General features: G+C 42.4%; 1 protein-coding gene across 3 annotated transcripts in view; it reads right to left on the bottom strand.

Moving 5' to 3' along the window:
• LOC311342572 (von Willebrand factor A domain-containing protein 5A-like) overlaps window positions 1-20,251 on the bottom strand; it is a 49,374-nt gene extending 29,123 nt beyond the window's left edge. The window contains exons 1-2 of one of the 3 annotated variants that reach the window (XM_084467406.1): window positions 20,017-20,251; window positions 18,948-18,998 (exon numbers count right to left, since the gene is read on the bottom strand). In XM_084467406.1, the coding sequence (XP_084323532.1) occupies window positions 18,948-18,993 (46 nt within the window). In that variant the 5' untranslated portion in view covers window positions 18,994-18,998; window positions 20,017-20,251. The remainder of the gene's footprint in view (window positions 1-18,947; window positions 18,999-20,016) is intronic. The other 2 variants (XM_084467405.1, XM_084467407.1) reach the window with 2 other exon arrangements.
• Between the last annotated feature and the right edge of the window lie 2,300 nt (window positions 20,252-22,551).

Here is a 22,551-nt window from a genome sequence, read left to right as displayed (position 1 = left end):
CGTTGAAGGGCGTGTCCGTGGCGTGATGTCAAAGTTGGCCATTTTGAATGGAATTTCACTTTTTCGCATTGTATTTGAACGAACTCCTCCTAGGGAATTTATCGCATCTGCTTCACAATTGGTCAGTACAGTCATGAAGTGGTGCTGAACCAAAATCGTGCTATTTGTGACTGTACGTTGAAGGGCGTGTCCGTGGCGTGCGGTCAAAGTTGGCCATTTTTGAATTCCGTCGCCAAAAGTTGGCCATTTTTGAATTCCGTCGCCTTGTATTTGAACTAACTCCTCCTAGGGAATTTATCAGATCTGCTTCAAAATTGGTCAGTACAGTCATGAAGTGGTGCTGAACCAAAATCGTGCTATTTGTGACTGTACGTTGAAGGGCGTGGCCGTGGCGTGCCGTCAAAGTTGGCCATTTTTGAATTCCGTCACCTTGTATTTGAACTAACTCCTCCTAGGGAATTTATCGGATCATTGATGTAGGGTTAATAATGTTCGTTAAAGTTGTTACAACATGTAATTCAGTTAAATGTGCTCTTACATGTTAATGTCAAAACAATCAGTAGGACACCACAGGGCACCTCTGCTTCTACAGATTACATAAATTTGCGAATTTTTTTTAAAACTGCGCTTTTTTAAAACTGCGCGCAGTGATGAACGGGACCTCGTGCCGGCTTGCGGCTGCGTCACGTGCGGTCCTAACATGTGCACATCTTGCCAGCACACATGTTACGACGGCACGTGACGCGGCCGCAAGCCGGCGCGATTTTTTTTTAAAACTGCGCGCAGTGATGAACGGGACCTCGTAGTGGCGGCAAATTATTATTATTTCTAAACACTTCGACTGCATTTTTCCCCCCCTGAACATATTCGAAAACTCATTTTTTTTTGGTGCAATTGTGGGGACTGGTGAAAAATTTGATATTCTAGCCCTCAAATTAACATTCGCCCCTAGGTGGCGCTATAGCAACTGTTCAAAAGTGCAAACTTTGCACAAGCAGCACACGTCACCGGTTTGACCTACACTCATGAAACTTTGCACACACATGAAAATCCTCATGATGAACAAAAAAGTCTCTTGAACTGAACACTTCCGGTAGCCATATTTTCCGCCATTTTGAATTTAGTTAAAAACAGTAAATTCCCCAAGGATCCCAGGTTTTTCGACTTTGACAAAAATCCTTTGCCACATATCATATATGGCCCATTATCTTCAATCTGACTTAAGGATTAGTCTGTACAATAAAGTTTAGAGCACCAATGAGTTCTAAAAGGGGTGTGGTTGAAACCTCGAAAATAGTTATTTGCTCATATCAACGTCAATTTGGACGCCTATGATGTTGGCCCCAATACAAAAGTTGTTCAGAATCAAATTCTGAACAATATAAAGTCAACATATTTTCAAATGGGGCGTGGCATCGAAATGGGCGTGGCCTGACACTAAAATCGCCACAGTTCATAGACACAATGTTTAATTTGAGCGGGACCAACTCAATGGCCGTTAGGTACCAAAGTTCTAACTGCTCACCAAAAATTAAGTCGATTTAAAAAACAACATGGCCGCCAGAGGAGGGTCGATCACTCTGCGGACACCGTAATAATTATGAATATGAAATTCACAGGTCACGTGTAGACTGGTGCCGATAGCTCACATACCAAAAATCGTGTTTCTCATGTGTGTAGCGCCCCCTACAGGAACTTTAAAAAGCAGCCCCTGCGCCACGTTTCACCAATATGTATGAAACTCAGTAATCACGTACAATGTGGCCATACCTACAGAAAAGCCTCTTGGACCCATGCCCCAAACCCCACAGGAAGTCGGCTATTTGCATTTCTAATTTTCACTTTTGGCGGCCATTTTGAATTTTTTTCACTTTTTTGCCTTGTATTTGAATGAACTCCTCCTAGGGAATTTATCGGATCTGCTTCAAAATTGGTCAGTACAGTCATGAAGTGGTGCTAAACCAAAATCGTGCTATTTGTGACTGTACGTTGAAGGGCGTGTCCGTGGCGTGCCGTCAAAGTTGGCCATTTTGGAATTCCGTCGCCTTGTATTTGAACTAACTCCTCCTAGGGAATTTATCGGATCTGCTTCAAAATTGGTCAGTACAGTCATGAAGTGGTGCTGAACCAAAATCGTGCTATTTGTGATTGTACGTTGAAGGGCGTGTCCGTGGCATGCCGTCAAAGTTGGCCATTTTTGAATTACGTCGCCTTGTATTTGAACTAACTCCTCCTAGGGAATTTATCGGATCTGCTTCAAAATTGGTCAGTACAGTCATGAAGTGGTGCTGAACCAAAATCCTGCTATTTGTGACTGTACGTTGAAGGGCGTGTCCGTGGCGTGCCGTCAAAGTTGGCCATTTTGAATGGAATTCTTTCACTTTTTCGCCTTGTATTTCAACTAACTCCTCCTAGGGAATTTATCGGATCATTGATGTAGGGTTAATAATGTTAGTTAAAGTTGTTACAACATGTAATTCAGTTAAATGTGGTCTTACATGTTAATGTCAAAACAATCAGTAGGACACCACAGGGCACCTCTGCTTCTACAGATTACATAAATTTGCGAATTTTTTTTAAAACTGCGCTTTTTTAAAACTGAGCGCAGTGATGAACGGGACCTCGTGCCGGCTTGCGGCTGCGTCACGTGCGGTCCTAACATGTGCACATCTTGCCAGCACACATGTTACGACGGCACGTGACGCGGCCGCAAGCCGGCGCGATTTTTTTTTAAAACTGCGCGCAGTGATGAACGGGACCTCGTAGTGGCGGCTGCAAGCCGGCGCGAGGTCCCGTTCATCACTGCGCGCAGTTTTAATTAGGGACCGAGCAGAACCTGCAAGGTCCCTATTGTTATTGGTCCGATTATTCTTCTTCTTCTTATTATTTTTCAGGCACTTTGATTGCATTTCCCCCCCCCTGAACATATACGAAAACTCATTTTTATTCGCCACATTTGGTGGGACTGCTGTAAATTAGAGATTCTAGCCGTCTAATTCAGATTGGCCCCAAGGTGGCGCTATACCAACTATGACAAAATTTCAACGTTTACACAAGCATAACTCGTCACTGGTTGGACCTACACTCATGAAACTTTTGCCACACATGCAAATCCTCATGATGAACAAATTTGCAGATACTAACTTAGCACTTCCGGTAGCCAGATTTCCCGCCATTTTGAATTTTGTTAAAAACAGTAAATTCCCCAAGGATCCCAGGTTTTTCGACTTTGACAAAAATACTTTGGTACATATCATCTATGGCCCATTATCTTCAATTTGACATAAGGATTAGTCTGTACACTAAAGTAGCAAGTACCCATGAGCCATTGAGTTCGAAAAGGGGTGTGGTTTTTACCAAAAAATTGGTAAATTGCACATATCTACATGAATTGGACTCCTATGATCTTGGACCCCTCTACTAAAGTTGTTCAGAATCAAATTCTGAACAAGATAAAGTCAACATTTTTTCAAATGGGGCGTGGCTTCGAAATGGGCGTGGCCTGTTACTAAAATAGCCACAGTTCATAGACGCTATGTTTCATTTCAGCGGGACCAACTCAGTGGCCTTTAGGGACCAAAGTTTTAACTGCTCAAGTAAAATTAAGTCGATTGGAAAAACAACATGGCCGCCAGAGCCTCAAAATCACTCTGCGGAGACCGTAATAGTTATGAATATGAAATTCACAGGACATGTGTAAACTCGTGCCTGTAGCTCACATACCAAAATTCGTGTCTGTCATGTTTGTAGCGCCCCCTACAGGGACTTTAAAAACCAGCCCCTGCGCCACGTTTCACCAATATGTATGAAACTCGGTAGGCCCATACAACATGACAATACCTACAGAAAAGCCTCTTGGAACCATGCCCCAAAACCCACCGGAAGTCGGCTGTTCTCTTTTTTAATTTGCACTTTTACCGGCAAATTTCGCTTTTTCGCCTTGTATTTGAACGAACTCCTCCTAGGGAATTTATCGGATCTGCTTCACAATTGGTCAGTACAGTCATGAAATGGAGCTGAACCAACGCCGTGTTATTTGTGACTGTACGTTGAAGGTCGTGTCCGTGGCGTGCCGTCAAAGTTGGCCGTTTTGAATTCCGTCGTCTTATTTTCGTTTTTTTCGCCTTGTATTTGAACGAACTCCTCCTAGGGAATTTATCAGATCTGCTTCACAATTGGTCAGTACAGTCAAAAAATGGGGCTCAACCAACGCCGTGTTATTTGTGACTGTACGTTGAAGGGCGTGTCCGTGGCGTGCCTTCAAATTTGGCCGTTTTTCATGGAATTTTTTCACTTTTTCGCCTTGTATTTCAACAAACTCCTCCTAGAGAATGTATCTCATCTGCTTCTACAGATTACATGAATTCGCTAAAAATTTAAATTAAAACTGCGCGCAGTGATGAACGGGACCTCGTGGCAGCGCACATGTTACGAGGTCCCGTTCATCACTGCGCGCAGTTTTAAAAAAGCGCACATGTTACGAGGTCCCGTTCATCACTGCGCGCAGTTTTAAAAAAGCGCACGTTACGAGGTCCCGTTCATCACTGCGCGCAGTTTTAAAAAAGCGCACATGTTACGAGGTCCCGTTCATCACTGCGCGCAGTTTTAATTCTTATTATTATTATTATTATTATTATTTTTAGTCGACTTCGACTGCATTTTTCCCCCCCTGCACATATTCTAAAACTCAAATTTTTTTGGTGCAATTGTGGGGACTGGTGAAAAATTTGATATTCTAGCCCTCAAATTCACATTCGCCCCTAGGTGGCGCTATAGCAACTGTTCAAAAGTGCAAACTTTGCACAAGCATATCTCGCCACCGGTTTGACCTACACTCATGAAACTTTGCACACACATGCATATCCTCATGATGAACAAAAAAGTCTCTTGAACTGAACACTTCCGGTAGCCATATTTTCCGCCATTTTGAATTTAGTTAAAAACAGTAAATTCCCCAAGGATCCCAGGTTTTTCGACTTTGACCAAAATCCTTTGGCACATATCATATATGGCCCATTATCTTCAATCTGACTTAAGGATTAGTCTGTACAATAAAGTTTAGAGCACCAATGAGTTCTAAAAGGGGTGTGGTTGAAACCTCGAAAATAGTTAATTGCTCATATCAACGTCAAGTTGGACGCCTATGATGTTGGCCCCAATACAAAAGTTGTTCAGAATCAAATTCTGAACAAGATAAAGTCAACATATTTTCAAATGGGGCGTGGCATCGAAATGGGCGTGGCCTGACACTAAAATCGCCACAGTTCATAGACGCAATGTTTGATTTCAGCAGGACCGACTTAGTGGCCGTTAGGTACCAAAGTTCTAACTGCTCACCAAAAATTTCGTCGATTTAAAAAACAACATGGCCGCCAGAGCCTCAAAATCACTGTGCGGAGACCGTAATAGTTATGAATATGAAATTCACAGCACACGTGTAAACTGGTGCCGATAGCTCACATACCAAAATTCGTGTTTCTATTTTTTGTAGCGCCCCCTACAGGAACTTTAAAAAGCAGCCCCTGCGCCACGTTTCACCAATATGTATGAAACTCAGTATTCACGTACAATGTGCCCATACCTACAGAAAAGCCTCTTGGACCCATGCCCCAAACCCCACAGGAAGTCGGCTATTTGCATTTCTAATTTTCACTTTTGGCGGCCATTTTGAATTTTTTCACTTTTTTGCCTTGTGAACTCCTCCTAGGGAATTTATCGGATCTGCTTCAAAATTGGTCAGTACAGTCATGAAGTGGGGCTGAACCAAAATCGTGCTATTTGTGATTGTACGTTGAAGGGCGTGTCCGTGGCATGCCGTCAAAGTTGGCCATTTTTGAATTCCGTCGCCTTGTATTTGAACTAACTCCTCCTAGGGAATTTATCGGATCTGCTTCAAATTTGGTCAGTACAGTCATGAAGTGGTGCTGAACCAAAATCGTGCTATTTGTGACTGTACGTTGAAGGGCGTGTCCGTGGCGTGCCGTCAAAGTTGGCCATTTTTGAAATCCGTCGCCTTGTATTAAACTTACTCCTCCTAGGGAATTTGTATTTGAACTAACTCCTCCTAGGGAATTTATCGGATCTGCTTCAAAATTGGTCAGTACAGTCATGAAGTGGTGCTGAAACAAAATCGTGCTATTTGTGACTGTACATTGAAGGGCATGGCCGTGGCGTGCTGTCAAAGTTGGCCATTTTGAATGGAATACTTTCACTTTTTCGCCTTGTATTTCAACTAACTCCTCCTAGGGAATTTATCGGATCATTGATGTAGGGTTAATAATGTTAGTTAAAGTTGTTACAACATGTAATTCAGTTAAATGTGGTCTTACATGTTAATGTCAAAACAATCAGTAGGACACCACAGGGCACCTCTGCTTCTACAGATTACAAAAATTTGCAAATTTTTTTTAAAACTGCGCTTTTTTAAAACTGCGCGCAGTGATGAACGGGACCTCGTGCCGGCTTGCGGCTGCGTCACGTGCGGTCCTAACATGTGCACATCTTGCCAGCACACATGTTACGACGGCACGTGACGCGGCCGCAAGCCGGCGCGATTTTTTTTTAAAACTGCGCGCAGTGATGAACGGGACCTCGTAGTGGCGGCTGCAAGCCGGCGCGAGGTCCCGTTCATCACTGCGCGCAGTTTTAATTAGGGACCGAGCCAAACATGGCAAGGACCCTATTGAAACCCTCATGATTATTAGGGACCGAGCCAAACTTGGCAAGGACCCTATTGAAACCCTCGTGATTATTCTTATTATTATTATTTTTAAACACTTCGACTGCATTTTTCCCCCCCTGCACATATTCTAAAACTCATTTTTTCTTGGTGCAATTGTGGGGACTGGTGAAAAATTTGATAATCTAGCCCTGAAATTCACATTCGCCCCTAGATGGCGCTATAGCAACTGTTCAAAAGTGCAAACTTTGCACAAGCAGCACGCGTCACCGGTTTGACCTACATTCATGAAACTTTGCCCACACATGAAAATCCTCATGATGAACAAAAAAGTCTCTTGAACTGAACACTTCCGGTAGCCATATTTTCCGATGAACAAAAAAGTCTCTTGAACTGAACACTTCCGGTAGCCATATTTTCCGCCATTTTGAATTTAGTTAAAAACAGTAAATTCCCCAAGGATCCCAGGTTTTTCGACTGTGACCAAAATCCTTTGGCACATATCATATATGGCCCATTATCTTCAATCTGACTTAAGGATTAGTCTGTACAATAAAGTTTAGAGCATCAACGAGTTCTAAAAGGGGTGTGGTTGAAACCTCGAAAATAGTTAATTGCTCATATCAACGTCAAGTTGGACGCCTATGATGTTGGCCCCAATACAAAAGTTGTTCAGAATCAAATTCTGAACAAGATAAATTCAACATATTTTCAAATGGGGCGTGGCATCGAAATGGGCGTGGCCTGACACTAAAATCGCCACAGTTCATAGACGCAATGTTTGATTTCAGCGGGACCGACTTAGTGGCCGTTAGGTACCAAAGTTCTAACTGCTCACCAAAAATTTCGTCGATTTAAAAAACAACATGGCCGCCAGAGCCTCAAAATCACTGTGCGGAGACCGTAATAGTTATGAATATGAAATTCACGGCACACGTGTAAACTGGTGCCGATAGCTCACATACCAAAATTCGTGTTTCTATTTTTTGTAGCGCCCCCTACAGGAACTTTAAAAAGCAGCCCCTGCGCCACGTTTCACCAATATGTATGAAACTCAGTATTCACGTACAATGTGCCCATACCTACAGAAAAGCCTCTTGGACCCATGCCCCAAACCCCACAGGAAGTCGGCTATTTGCATTTCTAATTTTCACTTTTGGCGGCCATTTTGAATTTTTTTCACTTTTTTGCCTTGTATTTGAATGAACTCCTCCTAGGGATTTTATCGGATCTGCTTCAAAATTGGTCGGTACAGTCATGAAGTGGTGCTGAACCAAAATCATGCTATTTGTGATTGTACGTTGAAGGGCGTGTCGGTGGCATGCCGTCAAAGTTGGCCATTTTTGAATTCCGTCGCCTTGTATTAAACTTACTCCTCCTAGGGAATTTATCAGATCTGCTTCAAAATTGGTCAGTACAGTCATGAAGTGGTGCTGAACCAAAATCATGCTATTTGTGATTGTACGTTGAAGGGCGTGTCCGTGGCATGCCATTAAAGTTGGCCATTTTTGAATTCCGTCGCCTTGTATTTGAACTAACTCCTCCTAGGCAATTTATCGCATCATTGATGTAGGGTTAATGAACATGTAATTCAGTTAAATGTGGTCTTACATGTTAATGTCAAAACAATCAGTAGGACACCACAGGGCACCTCTGCTTCTACAGATGACATAAATTTGCGAATTTTTTTTAAAACTGCGCTTTTTTAAAACTGAGCGCAGTGATGAACGGGACCTCGTGCCGGCTTGCGGCTGCGTCACGTGCGGTCCTAACATGTGCACATCTTGCCAGCACACATGTTACGACGGCACGTGACGCGGCCGCAAGCCGGCGCGATTTTTTTTTAAAACTGCGCGCAGTGATGAACGGGACCTCGTAGTGGCGGCTGCAAGCCGGCGCGAGGTCCCGTTCATCACTGCGCGCAGTTTTAATTCTTCTTCTTATTATTATTTTTCAGAACTTTGACTGCATTTTTCCCCCCCTGCACATATTCGAAAACTCATTTTTATTTGGCACATTTGTGGGGACTGGTGAAAAATTTGATATTCTAGCCCTCAAATTCACATTCGCCCCTAGGTGGCGCTATAGCAACTGTTCAAAAGTGCAAACTTTGCACAAGCAGCACGCGTCACCGGTTTGACCTACACTCATGAAACTTTGCACACACATGAAAATCCTCATGATGAACAAAAAAGTCTCTTGAACTGAACACTTCCGGTAGCCATATTTTCCGCCATTTTGAATTTAGTTAAAAACAGTAAATTCCCCAAGGATCCCAGGGTTTTCGACTTTGACCAAAATCCTTTGGCACATATCATATATGGCCCATTTTCTTCAATCTGACTTAAGGATTAGTCTGTACAATAAAGATTAGAGCACCAACGAGTTCTAAAAGGGGTGTGGTTGAAACCTCGAAAATAGTTAATTGCTCATATCAACGTCAAGTTGGACGCCTATGATGTTGGCCCCAATACAAAAGTTGTTCAGAATCAAATTCTGAACAAGATAAAGTCAACATATTTTCAAATGGGGCGTGGCATCGAAATGGGCGTGGCCTGACACTAAAATCGCCACAGTTCATAGACGCAATGTTTGATTTCAGCAGGACTGACTTAGTGGCCGTTAGGTACCAAAGTTCTAACTGCTCACCAAAAATTTAGTCGATTTAAAAAACAACATGGCCGCCAGAGCCTCAAAATCACTGTGCGGAGACCGTAATAGTTATGAATATGAAATTCACAGCACACGTGTAAACTGGTGCCGATAGCTCACATACCAAAATTCGTGTTTCTATTTTTTGTAGCGCCCCCTACAGGAACTTTAAAAAGCAGCCCCTGCGCCACGTTTCACCAATATGTATGAAACTCAGTATTCACGTACAATGTGCCCATACCTACAGAAAAGCCTCTTGGACCCATGCCCCAAACCCCACAGGAAGTCGGCTATTTGCATTTCTAATTTTCACTTTTGGCGGCCATTTTGAATTTTTTTCACTTTTTGGCCTTGTATTTGAATGAACTCCTCCTAGGGAATTTATCGGATCTGCTTCAAAATTGGTCAGTACAGTCATGAAGTGGGGCTGAACCAAAATCGTGCTATTTGTGATTGTACGTTGAAGGGCGTGTCCGTGGCATGCCGTCAAAGTTGGCCATTTTTGAATTCCGTCGCCTTGTATTTGAACTAACTCCTCCTAGGAAATTTATCGGATCTGCTTCAAATTTGGTCAGTACAGTCATGAAGTGGTGCTGAACCAAAATCGTGCTATTTGGGACTGTACGTTGAAGGGCGTGTCCGTGGCGTGATGTCAAAGTTGGCCATTTTGAATGGAATTTCACTTTTTCGCATTGTATTTGAACGAACTCCTCCTAGGGAATTTATCGCATCTGCTTCACAATTGGTCAGTACAGTCATGAAGTGGTGCTGAACCAAAATCGTGCTATTTGTGACTGTACGTTGAAGGGCGTGTCCGTGGCGTGCCGTCAAAGTTGGCCATTTTTGAAATCCGTCGCCTTGTATTAAACTTACTCCTCCTAGGGAATTTGTATTTGAACTAACTCCTCCTAGGGAATTTATCGGATCTGCTTCAAAATTGGTCAGTACAGTCATGAAGTGGTGCTGAAACAAAATCGTGCTATTTGTGACTGTACATTGAAGGGCATGGCCGTGGCGTGCTGTCAAAGTTGGCCATTTTGAATGGAATACTTTCACTTTTTCGCCTTGTATTTCAACTAACTCCTCCTAGGGAATTTATCGGATCATTGATGTAGGGTTAATAATGTTAGTTAAAGTTGTTACAACATGTAATTCAGTTAAATGTGGTCTTACATGTTAATGTCAAAACAATCAGTAGGACACCACAGGGCACCTCTGCTTCTACAGATTACATAAATTTGCGAATTTTTTTTAAAACTGCGCTTTTTTAAAACTGCGCGCAGTGATGAACGGGACCTCGTGCCGGCTTGCGGCTGCGTCACGTGCGGTCCTAACATGTGCACATCTTGCCAGCACACATGTTACGACGGCACGTGACGCGGCCGCAAGCCGGCGCGATTTTTTTTTAAAACTGCGCGCAGTGATGAACGGGACCTCGTAGTGGCGGCTGCAAGCCGGCGCGAGGTCCCGTTCATCACTGCGCGCAGTTTTAATTAGGGACCGAGCCAAACTTGGCAAGGACCCTATTGAAACCCTCGTGATTATTATTATTATTATTATTATTATTATTATTTTCCACGACTTCGACTGCATTTTTCCCCCCCTGCACATATTCTAAAACTCAAAATTTTTTGGTGCAATTGTGGGGACTGGTGAAAAATTTGATATTCTAGCCCTCAAATTCACATTCGCCCCTAGGTGGCGCTATAGCAACTGTTCAAAAGTGCAAACTTTGCACAAGCATATCTCGCCACCGGTTTGACCTACACTCATGAAACTTTGCACACACATGCATATCCTCATGATGAACAAAAAAGTCTCTTGAACTGAACACTTCCGGTAGCCATATTTTCCGCCATTTTGAATTTAGTTAAAAACAGTAAATTCCCCAAGGATCCCAGGTTTTTCGACTTTGACAAAATTCCTTTGGCACATATCATCTATGGCCCATTATCTTCAATCTGACTTAAGGATTAGTCTGTACAATAAAGTTTAGAGCACCAATGAGTTCTAAAAGTGGTGTGGTTGAAACCTCGAAAATAGTTAATTGCTCATATCAACGTCAAGTTGGACGCCTATGATGTTGGCCCCAATACAAAAGTTGTTCAGAATCAAATTCTGAACAAGATAAAGTCAACATATTTTCAAATGGGGCGTGGCATCGAAATGGGCGTGGCCTGACACTAAAATCGCCACAGTTCATAGACGCAGTGTTTGATTTGAGCGGGACCAACTCAATGGCCATTAGGTACCAAAGTTCTAACTGCTCACCAAAAATTAAGTCGATTTAAAATACAACATGGCCGCCAGAGGCTCAAAATCACTGTGCGGAGACCGTAATAGTTATGAATATGAAATTCACAGGACACGTGTAAACTGGTGCCGATAGCTCACATACCAAAATTCGTGTTTCTATTTTTTGTAGCGCCCCCTACAGGAACTTTAAAAAGCAGCCCCTGCGCCACGTTTCACCAATATGTATGAAACTCAGTATTCACGTACAATGTGCCCATACCTACAGAAAAGCCTCTTGGACCCATGCCCCAAACCCCACAGGAAGTCGGCTATTTGCATTTCTAATTTTCACTTTTGGCGGCCATTTTGAATTTTTTTCACTTTTTTGCCTTGTATTTGAATGAACTCCTCCTAGGGAATTTATCGGATCTGCTTCAAAATTGGTCAGTACAGTCATGAAGTGGTGCTGAACCAAAATCCTGCTATTTGTGACTGTACGTTGAAGGGCGTGTCCGTGGCGTGCCGTCAAAGTTGGCCATTTTGAATGGAATTCTTTCACTTTTTCGCCTTGTATTTCAACTAACTCCTCCTAGGGAATTTATCGGATCATTGATGTAGGGTTAATAATGTTAGTTAAAGTTGTTACAACATGTAATTCAGTTAAATGAGGTCTTACATGTTAATGTCAAAACAATCAGTAGGACACCACAGGGCACCTCTGCTTCTACAGATTACATAAATTTGCGAATTTTTTTTAAAACTGCGCTTTTTTAAAACTGAGCGCAGTGATGAACGGGACCTCGTGCCGGCTTGCGGCTGCGTCACGTGCGGTCCTAACATGTGCACATCTTGCCAGCACACATGTTACGACGGCACGTGACGCGGCCGCAAGCCGGCGCGATTTTTTTTTAAAACTGCGCGCAGTGATGAACGGGACCTCGTAGTGGCGGCTGCAAGCCGGCGCGAGGTCCCGTTCATCACTGCGCGCAGTTTTAATTAGGGACCGAGCCAAACATGGCAAGGTCCCTATTGAAACCCTCATGATTATTCTTCTTCTTCTTCTTCTTATTATTATTATTTTTAAACACTTCGACTGCATTTTTCCCCCCCTGCACATATTCTAAAACTCATTTTTTCTTGGTGCAATTGTGGGGACTGGTGAAAAATTTGATAATCTAGCCCTCAAATTCACATTCGCCCCTAGGTGGCGCTATAGCAACTGTTCAAAAGTGCAAACTTTGCACAAGCATATCTCGCCACCGGTTTGACCTACATTCATGAAACTTTGCACAAACATGCATATCCTCATGATGAACAAAAAAGTCTCTTGAACTGAACACTTCCGGTAGCCATATTTTCCGCCATTTTGAATTTAGTTAAAAACAGTAAATTCCCCAAGGATCCCAGGTTTTTCGACTTTGACAAAAAGCCTTTGGCACATATCATATATGGCCCATTATCTTCAATCTGACTTAAAGATTAGTCTGTACAATAAAGTTTAGAGCACCAATGAGTTCTAAAAGGGGTGTGGTTGAAACCTCGAAAATATTTAATTGCTCATATCAACGTCAAGTTGGACGCCTATGATGTTGGCCCCAATACAAAAGTTGTTCAGAATCAAATTCTAAACAAGATAAAGTCAACATATTTTCAAATGGGGCGTGGCATCGAAATGGGCGTGGCCTGACACTAAAATCGCCACAGTTCATAGACGCAATGTTTGATTTGAGCGGGAGCCACTCAGTGGCCGTAAGGTACCAAAGTTCTAACTGCTCAATTAAAATTAAGTCGATTGAAAAAACAACATGGCCGCCACAGGCTCTGGTGTCAGGGTAAATCACTGTGCGGAGACCGTAATAGTTATGAATATGAAATTCACAGGACACGTGTAGACTGGTGCCGATAACTCACATACCAAAATTCGTGTTTCTATTTTTTGTAGCGCCCCCTACAGGAACTTTAAAAAGCAGCCCCTGCGCCACGTTTCACCAATATGTATGAAACTCAGTATTCACGTACAATGTGCCCATACCTACAGAAAAGCCTCTTGGACCCATGCCCCAAACCCCACAGGAAGTCGGCTATTTGCATTTCTAATTTTCACTTTTGGCGGCCATTTTGAATTTTTTTCACTTTTTTGCCTTGTATTTGAATGAACTCCTCCTAGGGATTTTATCGGATCTGCTTCAAAATTGGTCGGTACAGTCATGAAGTGGTGCTGAACCAAAATCATGCTATTTGTGATTGTACGTTGAAGGGCGTGTCGGTGGCATGCCGTCAAAGTTGGCCATTTTTGAATTCCGTCGCCTTGTATTAAACTTACTCCTCCTAGGGAATTTATCAGATCTGCTTCAAAATTGGTCAGTACAGTCATGAAGTGGTGCTGAACCAAAATCATGCTATTTGTGATTGTACGTTGAAGGGCGTGTCCGTGGCATGCCATTAAAGTTGGCCATTTTTGAATTCCGTCGCCTTGTATTTGAACTAACTCCTCCTAGGCAATTTATCGCATCATTGATGTAGGGTTAATGAACATGTAATTCAGTTAAATGTGGTCTTACATGTTAATGTCAAAACAATCAGTAGGACACCACAGGGCACCTCTGCTTCTACAGATTACATAAATTTGCGAATTTTTTTTAAAACTGCGCTTTTTTAAAACTGAGCGCAGTGATGAACGGGACCTCGTGCCGGCTTGCGGCTGCGTCACGTGCGGTCCTAACATGTGCACATCTTGCCAGCACACATGTTACGACGGCACGTGACGCGGCCGCAAGCCGGCGCGATTTTTTTTTAAAACTGCGCGCAGTGATGAACGGGACCTCGTAGTGGCGGCTGCAAGCCGGCGCGAGGTCCCGTTCATCACTGCGCGCAGTTTTAATTATTATTATTATTATTATTATTATTTTCCACGACTTCGACTGCATTTTTCCCCCCCTGCACATATTCTAAAACTCAAAATTTTTTGGTGCAATTGTGGGGACTGGTGAAAAATTTGATATTCTAGCCCTCAAATTCACATTCGCCCCTAGGTGGCGCTATAGCAACTGTTCAAAAGTGCAAACTTTGCACAAGCATATCTCGCCACCGGTTTGACCTACACTCATGAAACTTTGCACACACATGCATATCCTCATGATGAACAAAAAAGTCTCTTGAACTGAACACTTCCGGTAGCCATATTTTCCGCCATTTTGAATTTAGTTAAAAACAGTAAATTCCCCAAGGATCCCAGGTTTTTCGACTTTGACAAAATTCCTTTGGCACATATCATCTATGGCCCATTATCTTCAATCTGACTTAAGGATTAGTCTGTACAATAAAGTTTAGAGCACCAATGAGTTCTAAAAGTGGTGTGGTTGAAACCTCGAAAATAGTTAATTGCTCATATCAACGTCAAGTTGGACGCCTATGATGTTGGCCCCAATACAAAAGTTGTTCAGAATCAAATTCTGAACAAGATAAAGTCAACATATTTTCAAATGGGGCGTGGCATCGAAATGGGCGTGGCCTGACACTAAAATCGCCACAGTTCATAGACGCAATGTTTGATTTGAGCGGGACCAACTCAATGGCCATTAGGTACCAAAGTTCTAACTGCTCACCAAAAATTAAGTCGATTTAAAATACAACATGGCCGCCAGAGGCTCAAAATCACTGTGCGAAGACCGTAATAGTTATGAATATGAAATTCACAGGACACGTGTAAACTGGTGCCGATAGCTCACATACCAAAATTCGTGTTTCTATTTTTTGTAGCGCCCCCTACAGGAACTTTAAAAAGCAGCCCCTGCGCCACGTTTCACCAATATGTATGAAACTCAGTATTCACGTACAATGTGCCCATACCTACAGAAAAGCCTCTTGGACCCATGCCCCAAACCCCACAGGAAGTCGGCTATTTGCATTTCTAATTTTCACTTTTGGCGGCCATTTTGAATTTTTTTCACTTTTTTGCCTTGTATTTGAATGAACTCCTCCTAGGGAATTTATCGGATCTGCTTCAAAATTGGTCAGTACAGTCATGAAGTGGTGCTGAACAAAAATCCTGCTATTTGTGACTGTACGTTGAAGGGCGTGTCCGTGGCGTGCCGTCAAAGTTGGCCATTTTGAATGGAATTCTTTCACTTTTTCGCCTTGTATTTCAACTAACTCCTCCTAGGGAATTTATCGGATCATTGATGTAGGGTTAATAATGTTAGTTAAAGTTGTTACAACATGTAATTCAGTTAAATGTGGTCTTACATGTTAATGTCAAAACAATCAGTAGGACACCACAGGGCACCTCTGCTTCTACAGATTACATAAATTTGCGAATTTTTTTTAAAACTGCGCTTTTTTAAAACTGAGCGCAGTGATGAACGGGACCTCGTGCCGGCTTGCGGCTGCGTCACGTGCGGTCCTAACACGTGCACATCTTGCCAGCACACATGTTACGACGGCACGTGACGCGGCCGCAAGCCGGCGCGATTTTTTTTTAAAACTGCGCGCAGTGATGAACGGGACCTCGTAGTGGCGGCTGCAAGCCGGCGCGAGGTCCCGTTCATCACTGCGCGCAGTTTTAATTCTTCTTCTTATTTTCCCTCATCTTCGACTGCATTTTTCCCCCCCTGCACATATTCTAAAACTCAAATTTTTTTGGTGCAATTGTGGGGACTGGTGAAAAATTTGATATTCTAGCCCTCAAATTCACATTCGCCCCTAGGTGGCGCTATAGCAACTGTTCAAAAGTGCAAACTTTGCACAAGCAGCACGCATCACCGGTTTGACCTACACTCATGAAATTTTGCACACATATGCATATCCTCATGATGAACAAAAAAGTCTCTTGAACTGAACACTTCCGGTAGCCATATTTTCCGCCATTTTGAATTTAGTTAAAAACAGTAAATTCCCCAAGGATCCCAGGTTTTTCGACTTTTACCAAAATCCTTTGGCACATATCATATATGGCCCATTATCTTCAATCTGACTTAAGGATTAGTCTGTACAATAAAGATTAGAGCACCAACGAGTTCTAAAAGTGGTGTGGTTGAAACCTCGAAAATAGTTAATTGCTCATATCAACGTCAAGTTGGACGCCTATGATGTTGGCCCCAATACAAAAGTTGTTCAGAATCAAATTCTGAACAAGATAAAGTCAACATATTTTCAAATGGGGCGTGGCATCGAAATGGGCGTGGCCTGACACTAAAATCGCCACAGTTCATAGACGCAATGTTTGATTTCAGCAGGACTGACTTAGTGGCCGTTAGGTACCAAAGTTCTAACTGCTCACCAAAAATTTAGTCGATTTAAAAAACAACATGGCCGCCAGAGCCTCAAAATCACTGTGCGGAGACCGTAATAGTTATGAATATGAAATTCACAGCACACGTGTAAACTGGTGCCGATAGCTCACATACCAAAATTCGTGTTTCTATTTTTTGTAGCGCCCCCTACAGGAACTTTAAAAAGCAGCCCCTGCGCCACGTTTCACCAATATGTATGAAACTCAGTATTCACGTACAATGTGCCCATACCTACAGAAAAGCCTCTTGGACCCATGCCCCAAACCCCACAGGAAGTCGGCTATTTGCATTTCTAATTTTCACATTTGGCGGCCATTTTGAATTTTTTTCACTTTTTTGCCTTGTATTTGAATGAACTCCTCCTAGGGAATTTATCGGATCTGCTTTAAAATTGGTCAGTACAGTCATGAAGTGGGGCTGAACCAAAATCGTGCTATTTGTGATTGTACGTTGAAGGGCGTGTCCGTGGCATGCCGTCAAAGTTGGCCATTTTTGAATTCCGTCGCCTTGTATTTGAACTAACTCCTCCTAGGGAATTTATCGGATCTGCTTCAAATTTGGTCAGTACAGTCATGAAGTGGTGCTGAACCAAAATCGTGCTATTTGGGACTGTACGTTGAAGGGCGTGTCCGTGGCGTGATGTCAAAGTTGGCCATTTTGAATGGAATTTCACTTTTTCGCATTGTATTTGAACGAACTCCTCCTAGGGAATTTATCGCATCTGCTTCACAATTGGTCAGTACAGTCATGAAGTGGTGCTGAACCAAAATCGTGCTATTTGTGACTGTACGTTGAAGGGCGTGTCCGTGGCGTGCCGTCAAAGTTGGCCATTTTTGAAATCCGTCGCCTTGTATTAAACTTACTCCTCCTAGGGAATTTGTATTTGAACTAACTCCTCCTAGGGAATTTATCGGATCTGCTTCAAATTTGGTCAGTACAGTCATGAAGTGGTGCTGAACCAAAATCGTGCTATTTGGGACTGTACGTTGAAGGGCGTGTCCGTGGCGTGATGTCAAAGTTGGCCATTTTGAATGGAATTTCACTTTTTCGCATTGTATTTGAACGAACTCCTCCTAGGGAATTTATCGCATCTGCTTCACAATTGGTCAGTACAGTCATGAAGTGGTGCTGAACCAAAATCGTGCTATTTGTGACTGTACGTTGAAGGGCGTGTCCGTGGCGTGCCGTCAAAGTTGGCCATTTTTGAAATCCGTCGCCTTGTATTAAACTTACTCCTCCTAGGGAATTTGTATTTGAACTAACTCCTCCTAGGGAATTTATCGGATCTGCTTCAAAATTGGTCAGTACAGTCATGAAGTGGTGCTGAAACAAAATCGTGCTATTTGTGACTGTACATTGAAGGGCATGGCCGTGGCGTGCTGTCAAAGTTGGCCATTTTGAATGGAATACTTTCACTTTTTCGCCTTGTATTTCAACTAACTCCTCCTAGGGAATTTATCGGATCATTGATGTAGGGTTAATAATGTTAGTTAAAGTTGTTACAACATGTAATTCAGTTAAATGTGGTCTTACATGTTAATGTCAAAACAATCAGTAGGACACCACAGGGCACCTCTGCTTCTACAGATTACATAAATTTGCGAATTTTTTTTAAAACTGCGCTTTTTTAAAACTGCGCGCAGTGATGAACGGGACCTCGTGCCGGCTTGCGGCTGCGTCACGTGCGGTCCTAACATGTGCACATCTTGCCAGCACACATGTTACGACGGCACGTGACGCGGCCGCAAGCCGGCGCGATTTTTTTTTAAAACTGCGCGCAGTGATGAACGGGACCTCGTAGTGGCGGCTGCAAGCCGGCGCGAGGTCCCGTTCATCACTGCGCGCAGTTTTAATTATTATTATTATTATTATTATTATTATACATTATATTTTGCTGATTTCTGCATGGACAAGCATCAGCACATTGCCATCTGCCCACATGCGATACGCCCACATGGGACAATGAGCTCACTGCAAGCTCACTGAAAGAATTAGAGCCTTTGCCTTTAATGTCACTGCAGGCACATTTGCACAGAACACATGAAGCCATTAAAACAATTGTGTCGAGGGAACCTTCAGTGGAACATTACCTGGTTCCTTGGTGGCAGTAAGCAGACCACAGCAGCATTTCAACATGATGCCTGTGGAAATCATTTTGAAGTTAATATTGTATTCTAGGGGTGCATATGAGTATGTGTCAGTTATAATGGTGAAGCAATAAAGTAATAAAATCAACCAGCGATGCTAGCCTGACACACACACACACACACACACACACACACACACACACACACACACACACACACACACACACACACACACACACACACACACACACACACACACACACACACACACACTTTCTTTACTTGTTTAATGTTATTTGAATGATTAGGTTAATTATCGTCAATATGTTATGACAGGCAGAGGAAGGTTTTAATACCATTTGAAGTAACACCAGCCAACAACCGCGGTGAAGTTAGTTTTAGGTTTTCTTTCAATAGCTTCTATGCGACGTGACCCAGTGACTCCAAACCATTATCGAATTGTAAAACTAATCCCTGCAAATAAGACACACAATTTTTTTATGGTATTTTAGTACTTCCTCAATTGGATACTGGTTTGGAGTCACTGGGTCACATGGCATAAAAGCTATTGAAAAAAATATATAATTTCTGCATATTAATATTCATATAAAATAGAGGAAGCACTAAAATACAATAAAAAAGTGGTGTATCTTATTTGTAGGGTTTAGTTTTACAATTGTATACTGGTTTGGAGTAGTATAGCAAGTATTTTGTATTGATATATTTACGTGAAGTAATTTATTGACGGTCCCTAAATCAGTTTCCAGCGATTCACCGCGACACACACACACACGCACACGCGCACGCACACGCCCACGCCCACTCTGGGCTGTGACGTGACTTTTGACATACGCAGAAAAAAGTAGCTAACAGATTATTAATAATGTAACCCAGTTCCTGTTACAATAATAACAAAAGTCTGTATATGGAAACGGCGTAAACGAAGGAAGGTAGGCCACAGCTTTCCAAGTTCACTGTTCAAGATCTTGAAATGAAAAGACAACTAGAGACTATGTCGCATTGCATTTTTTTTTTTTTTAAGTCAATTTATTGAGGCAAATAGTCGTCTTACCTTTCCGTAGATATTTATGTGCACAGTCTCAAATCTAGGAGCGCAGTACGTCTTTCTTCCTGCTTGCGCAGTGATAATACCAGGTCACGCCCATTGAGTTTGCAGCTGGGCGGAGTTGGGAGGTTTACCTTACCTTGCCATACGGGGAGATAAATGTAAAACTCTTGTAGACAGATAGTTCTCGGAAGTGATTGGATTGGATCTCATTTAGGTATCTGCTTTCTAAATCAGATTCAATGGCCCGCCAAGCACTTCCGAGAACTAATCTCCATCAACCACCACGTGACGATAAATTATTTTTAACTTCCGTTGTCGTTGAATAAATGCGTTGTAAATCAATGCATTTATTGACTCGTAGTTACCCGAAACCACAGTTGTCTCTCTCTCTGTCTGTCTTTTCTAAAGAGACAGAACTGCGGTTTTCTGGTAACTATGAGTCAATAAATGCATTGATTTATAATATGTATATATCACACAGGCGTTTGTAGGCTATCTAGCAATGTCAATGTTTTTTATGTAGCGTGTTGCTCTTTATTGCTTTGAATTATTATTATAATTTTTTTTTTTTCGTGAACTCATCTTGATGTTTATTCATATATTTAGAGGGAAGTGAAGCAATGTTTTCAATTTTAGATTAGATTATTCTACCATTACTTTAATTCATGGTGGTTTCAGTGATTTCATGGTAGGCCTAGGCCTACCTGTAGCATACGTAACCTTAATAACTAATGTAATCTTTAAGAATTTCCGATAGGACGGGAAACTGACAGGTGATTATCAATAACGAATTGCAGACTGACAGCAGCAGCATGATGATGGTGTTGACTGAGTTTTTGGAAATCCAATGAAAATAAATTAATTAAAATGCATTTGTTGTGGATTGTTGTTACAATTCTTCAACATCCTGTGTGCCAAGTTGGAAGAATGGACTAATAACCTAGTATTAGAAATGTAGCCTATATTAATATTAGTAACTCGCGGTGTCATAAAATTATAGTTACCATTGAGGCAACACCGTATCAATCACGTGTTAATTTCTCCCCCTTTTCAGGTATGCTGGCGATGTTTTCAGGAATGTCGAAAGTGGGATCGTTGCGTTTGTGGACTGTAGATGTGTGCGTGTGCGAAGTCCCGTTAGCAGAGAGCAACTATGTGCATCTTTGACATGGGTCTGTGAAAATATGACTTAACAAAAAGTGTCGTTGTGGCTCAACTTGCCCCAGCGTAGGGCTAAGTTGAGCCATCTCGGGGTAAATATATATTTTTACACGTTGATAAATTTGCTTTGACATTATACCTGTCCTGATATGTTAAAAACTTACTTTGACAAGCAAAAAACTGTTGATTGTGAAAACATACTTGCAACTTTACCATGTGCTTCTCTCCATCACAGCCAGATATGAATTATGGGTGCTGTCTGTGGCAACCCAGCTCGTTGAGTTACTCGACTCCCCCCAATCAGCACACGATTCTGCTCGCTTAGGCCAAAAAGGCACGTTTATTCCAAACAAATGGTATCTTACTAAAAATAACAAAAAACCTGGGAGGAATATCCAGACGTGTCATTCTGGCCGGAATCACGACCCTCTGGGTATTCCTCCGTCTATTTATCAGTCTCTCCCCCTCGTGGATCAGTCTCTCAACACGAGAACCGGGAGTGTTGAAGCAGGCTGTTTAAGCAGGCTGTTTAAGCCATGCTTGATGCTTCTCCAACTGCTCTGACCTCAGGTGCTCCGCATCTCGCTGATTGGCGCTGGTGCTCACTCACTGGCGCTATCTGGTGTAAGGGTGGTAGACCGCCTCTACCACCTGCCTAAATAGAGGGGGTGTCAACTTACCCAGTGAGTAACATGAGTGTTACACCACAACATATAAATGAAAAAAAAAAAAGGAAAAATGGAATTACTTTAAATAACAGTTTTAAGATGTATCAGTGGTTGTATTGCGATAGACTGTTATTGGACATAAAATCTGAGGGGAAACTCAAAACGCTACCTTGTTGTCGACAAAAAGAATGGAGCAACAACTTTGTACGGTCTTGTACAGATCCTACAAAATAAAAATTACCCCATTTCCATCATTTGTATTTGTTTGTGTTTTGTGTTTTGAGTGATCAATGATCAATGGTCGCCCCTGCTTTTACATAGTAGGTCTTCTGGATCCCAGAAAATGTCGCACTTGATTGAATTTTAGCAATATGCTTTGATTTTGTTTCTGAGCCTCTCTATTAAAATGCATTCGATAAGAGTGTGTTAAATGACTGTTATGTACATTTAATCAGCCATCACCTTGTGGCACTTAGTCCCTCATGTCTCTCTGTTCCAGCACAGCAGTACTCCAAAACATATAGAATGGTGACGCATTCAGGAAAGGAGTGCATCAGAAGACACTGCATCAAATGTATCGGCACCAAGACTGTCTGCAACCGATACGTTGTGAAATAGACACACGCATACGCAGACCACGGTTTAGCGATCACCCAACACTGGTTCTATGTAAAAAGAGACCCTCTCCTACACAAAGGGTCTCTCTGGC

Source organism: Micromesistius poutassou (genome assembly GCF_964030765.1).
Source record: "Micromesistius poutassou genome assembly, chromosome: 4".
NCBI classification, from domain to species: domain Eukaryota; kingdom Metazoa; phylum Chordata; class Actinopteri; order Gadiformes; family Gadidae; genus Micromesistius; species Micromesistius poutassou.
The sequence above is the reverse complement of the archived record's forward strand: the minus strand, read 5'-3'. Positions and strand labels throughout refer to the sequence as shown.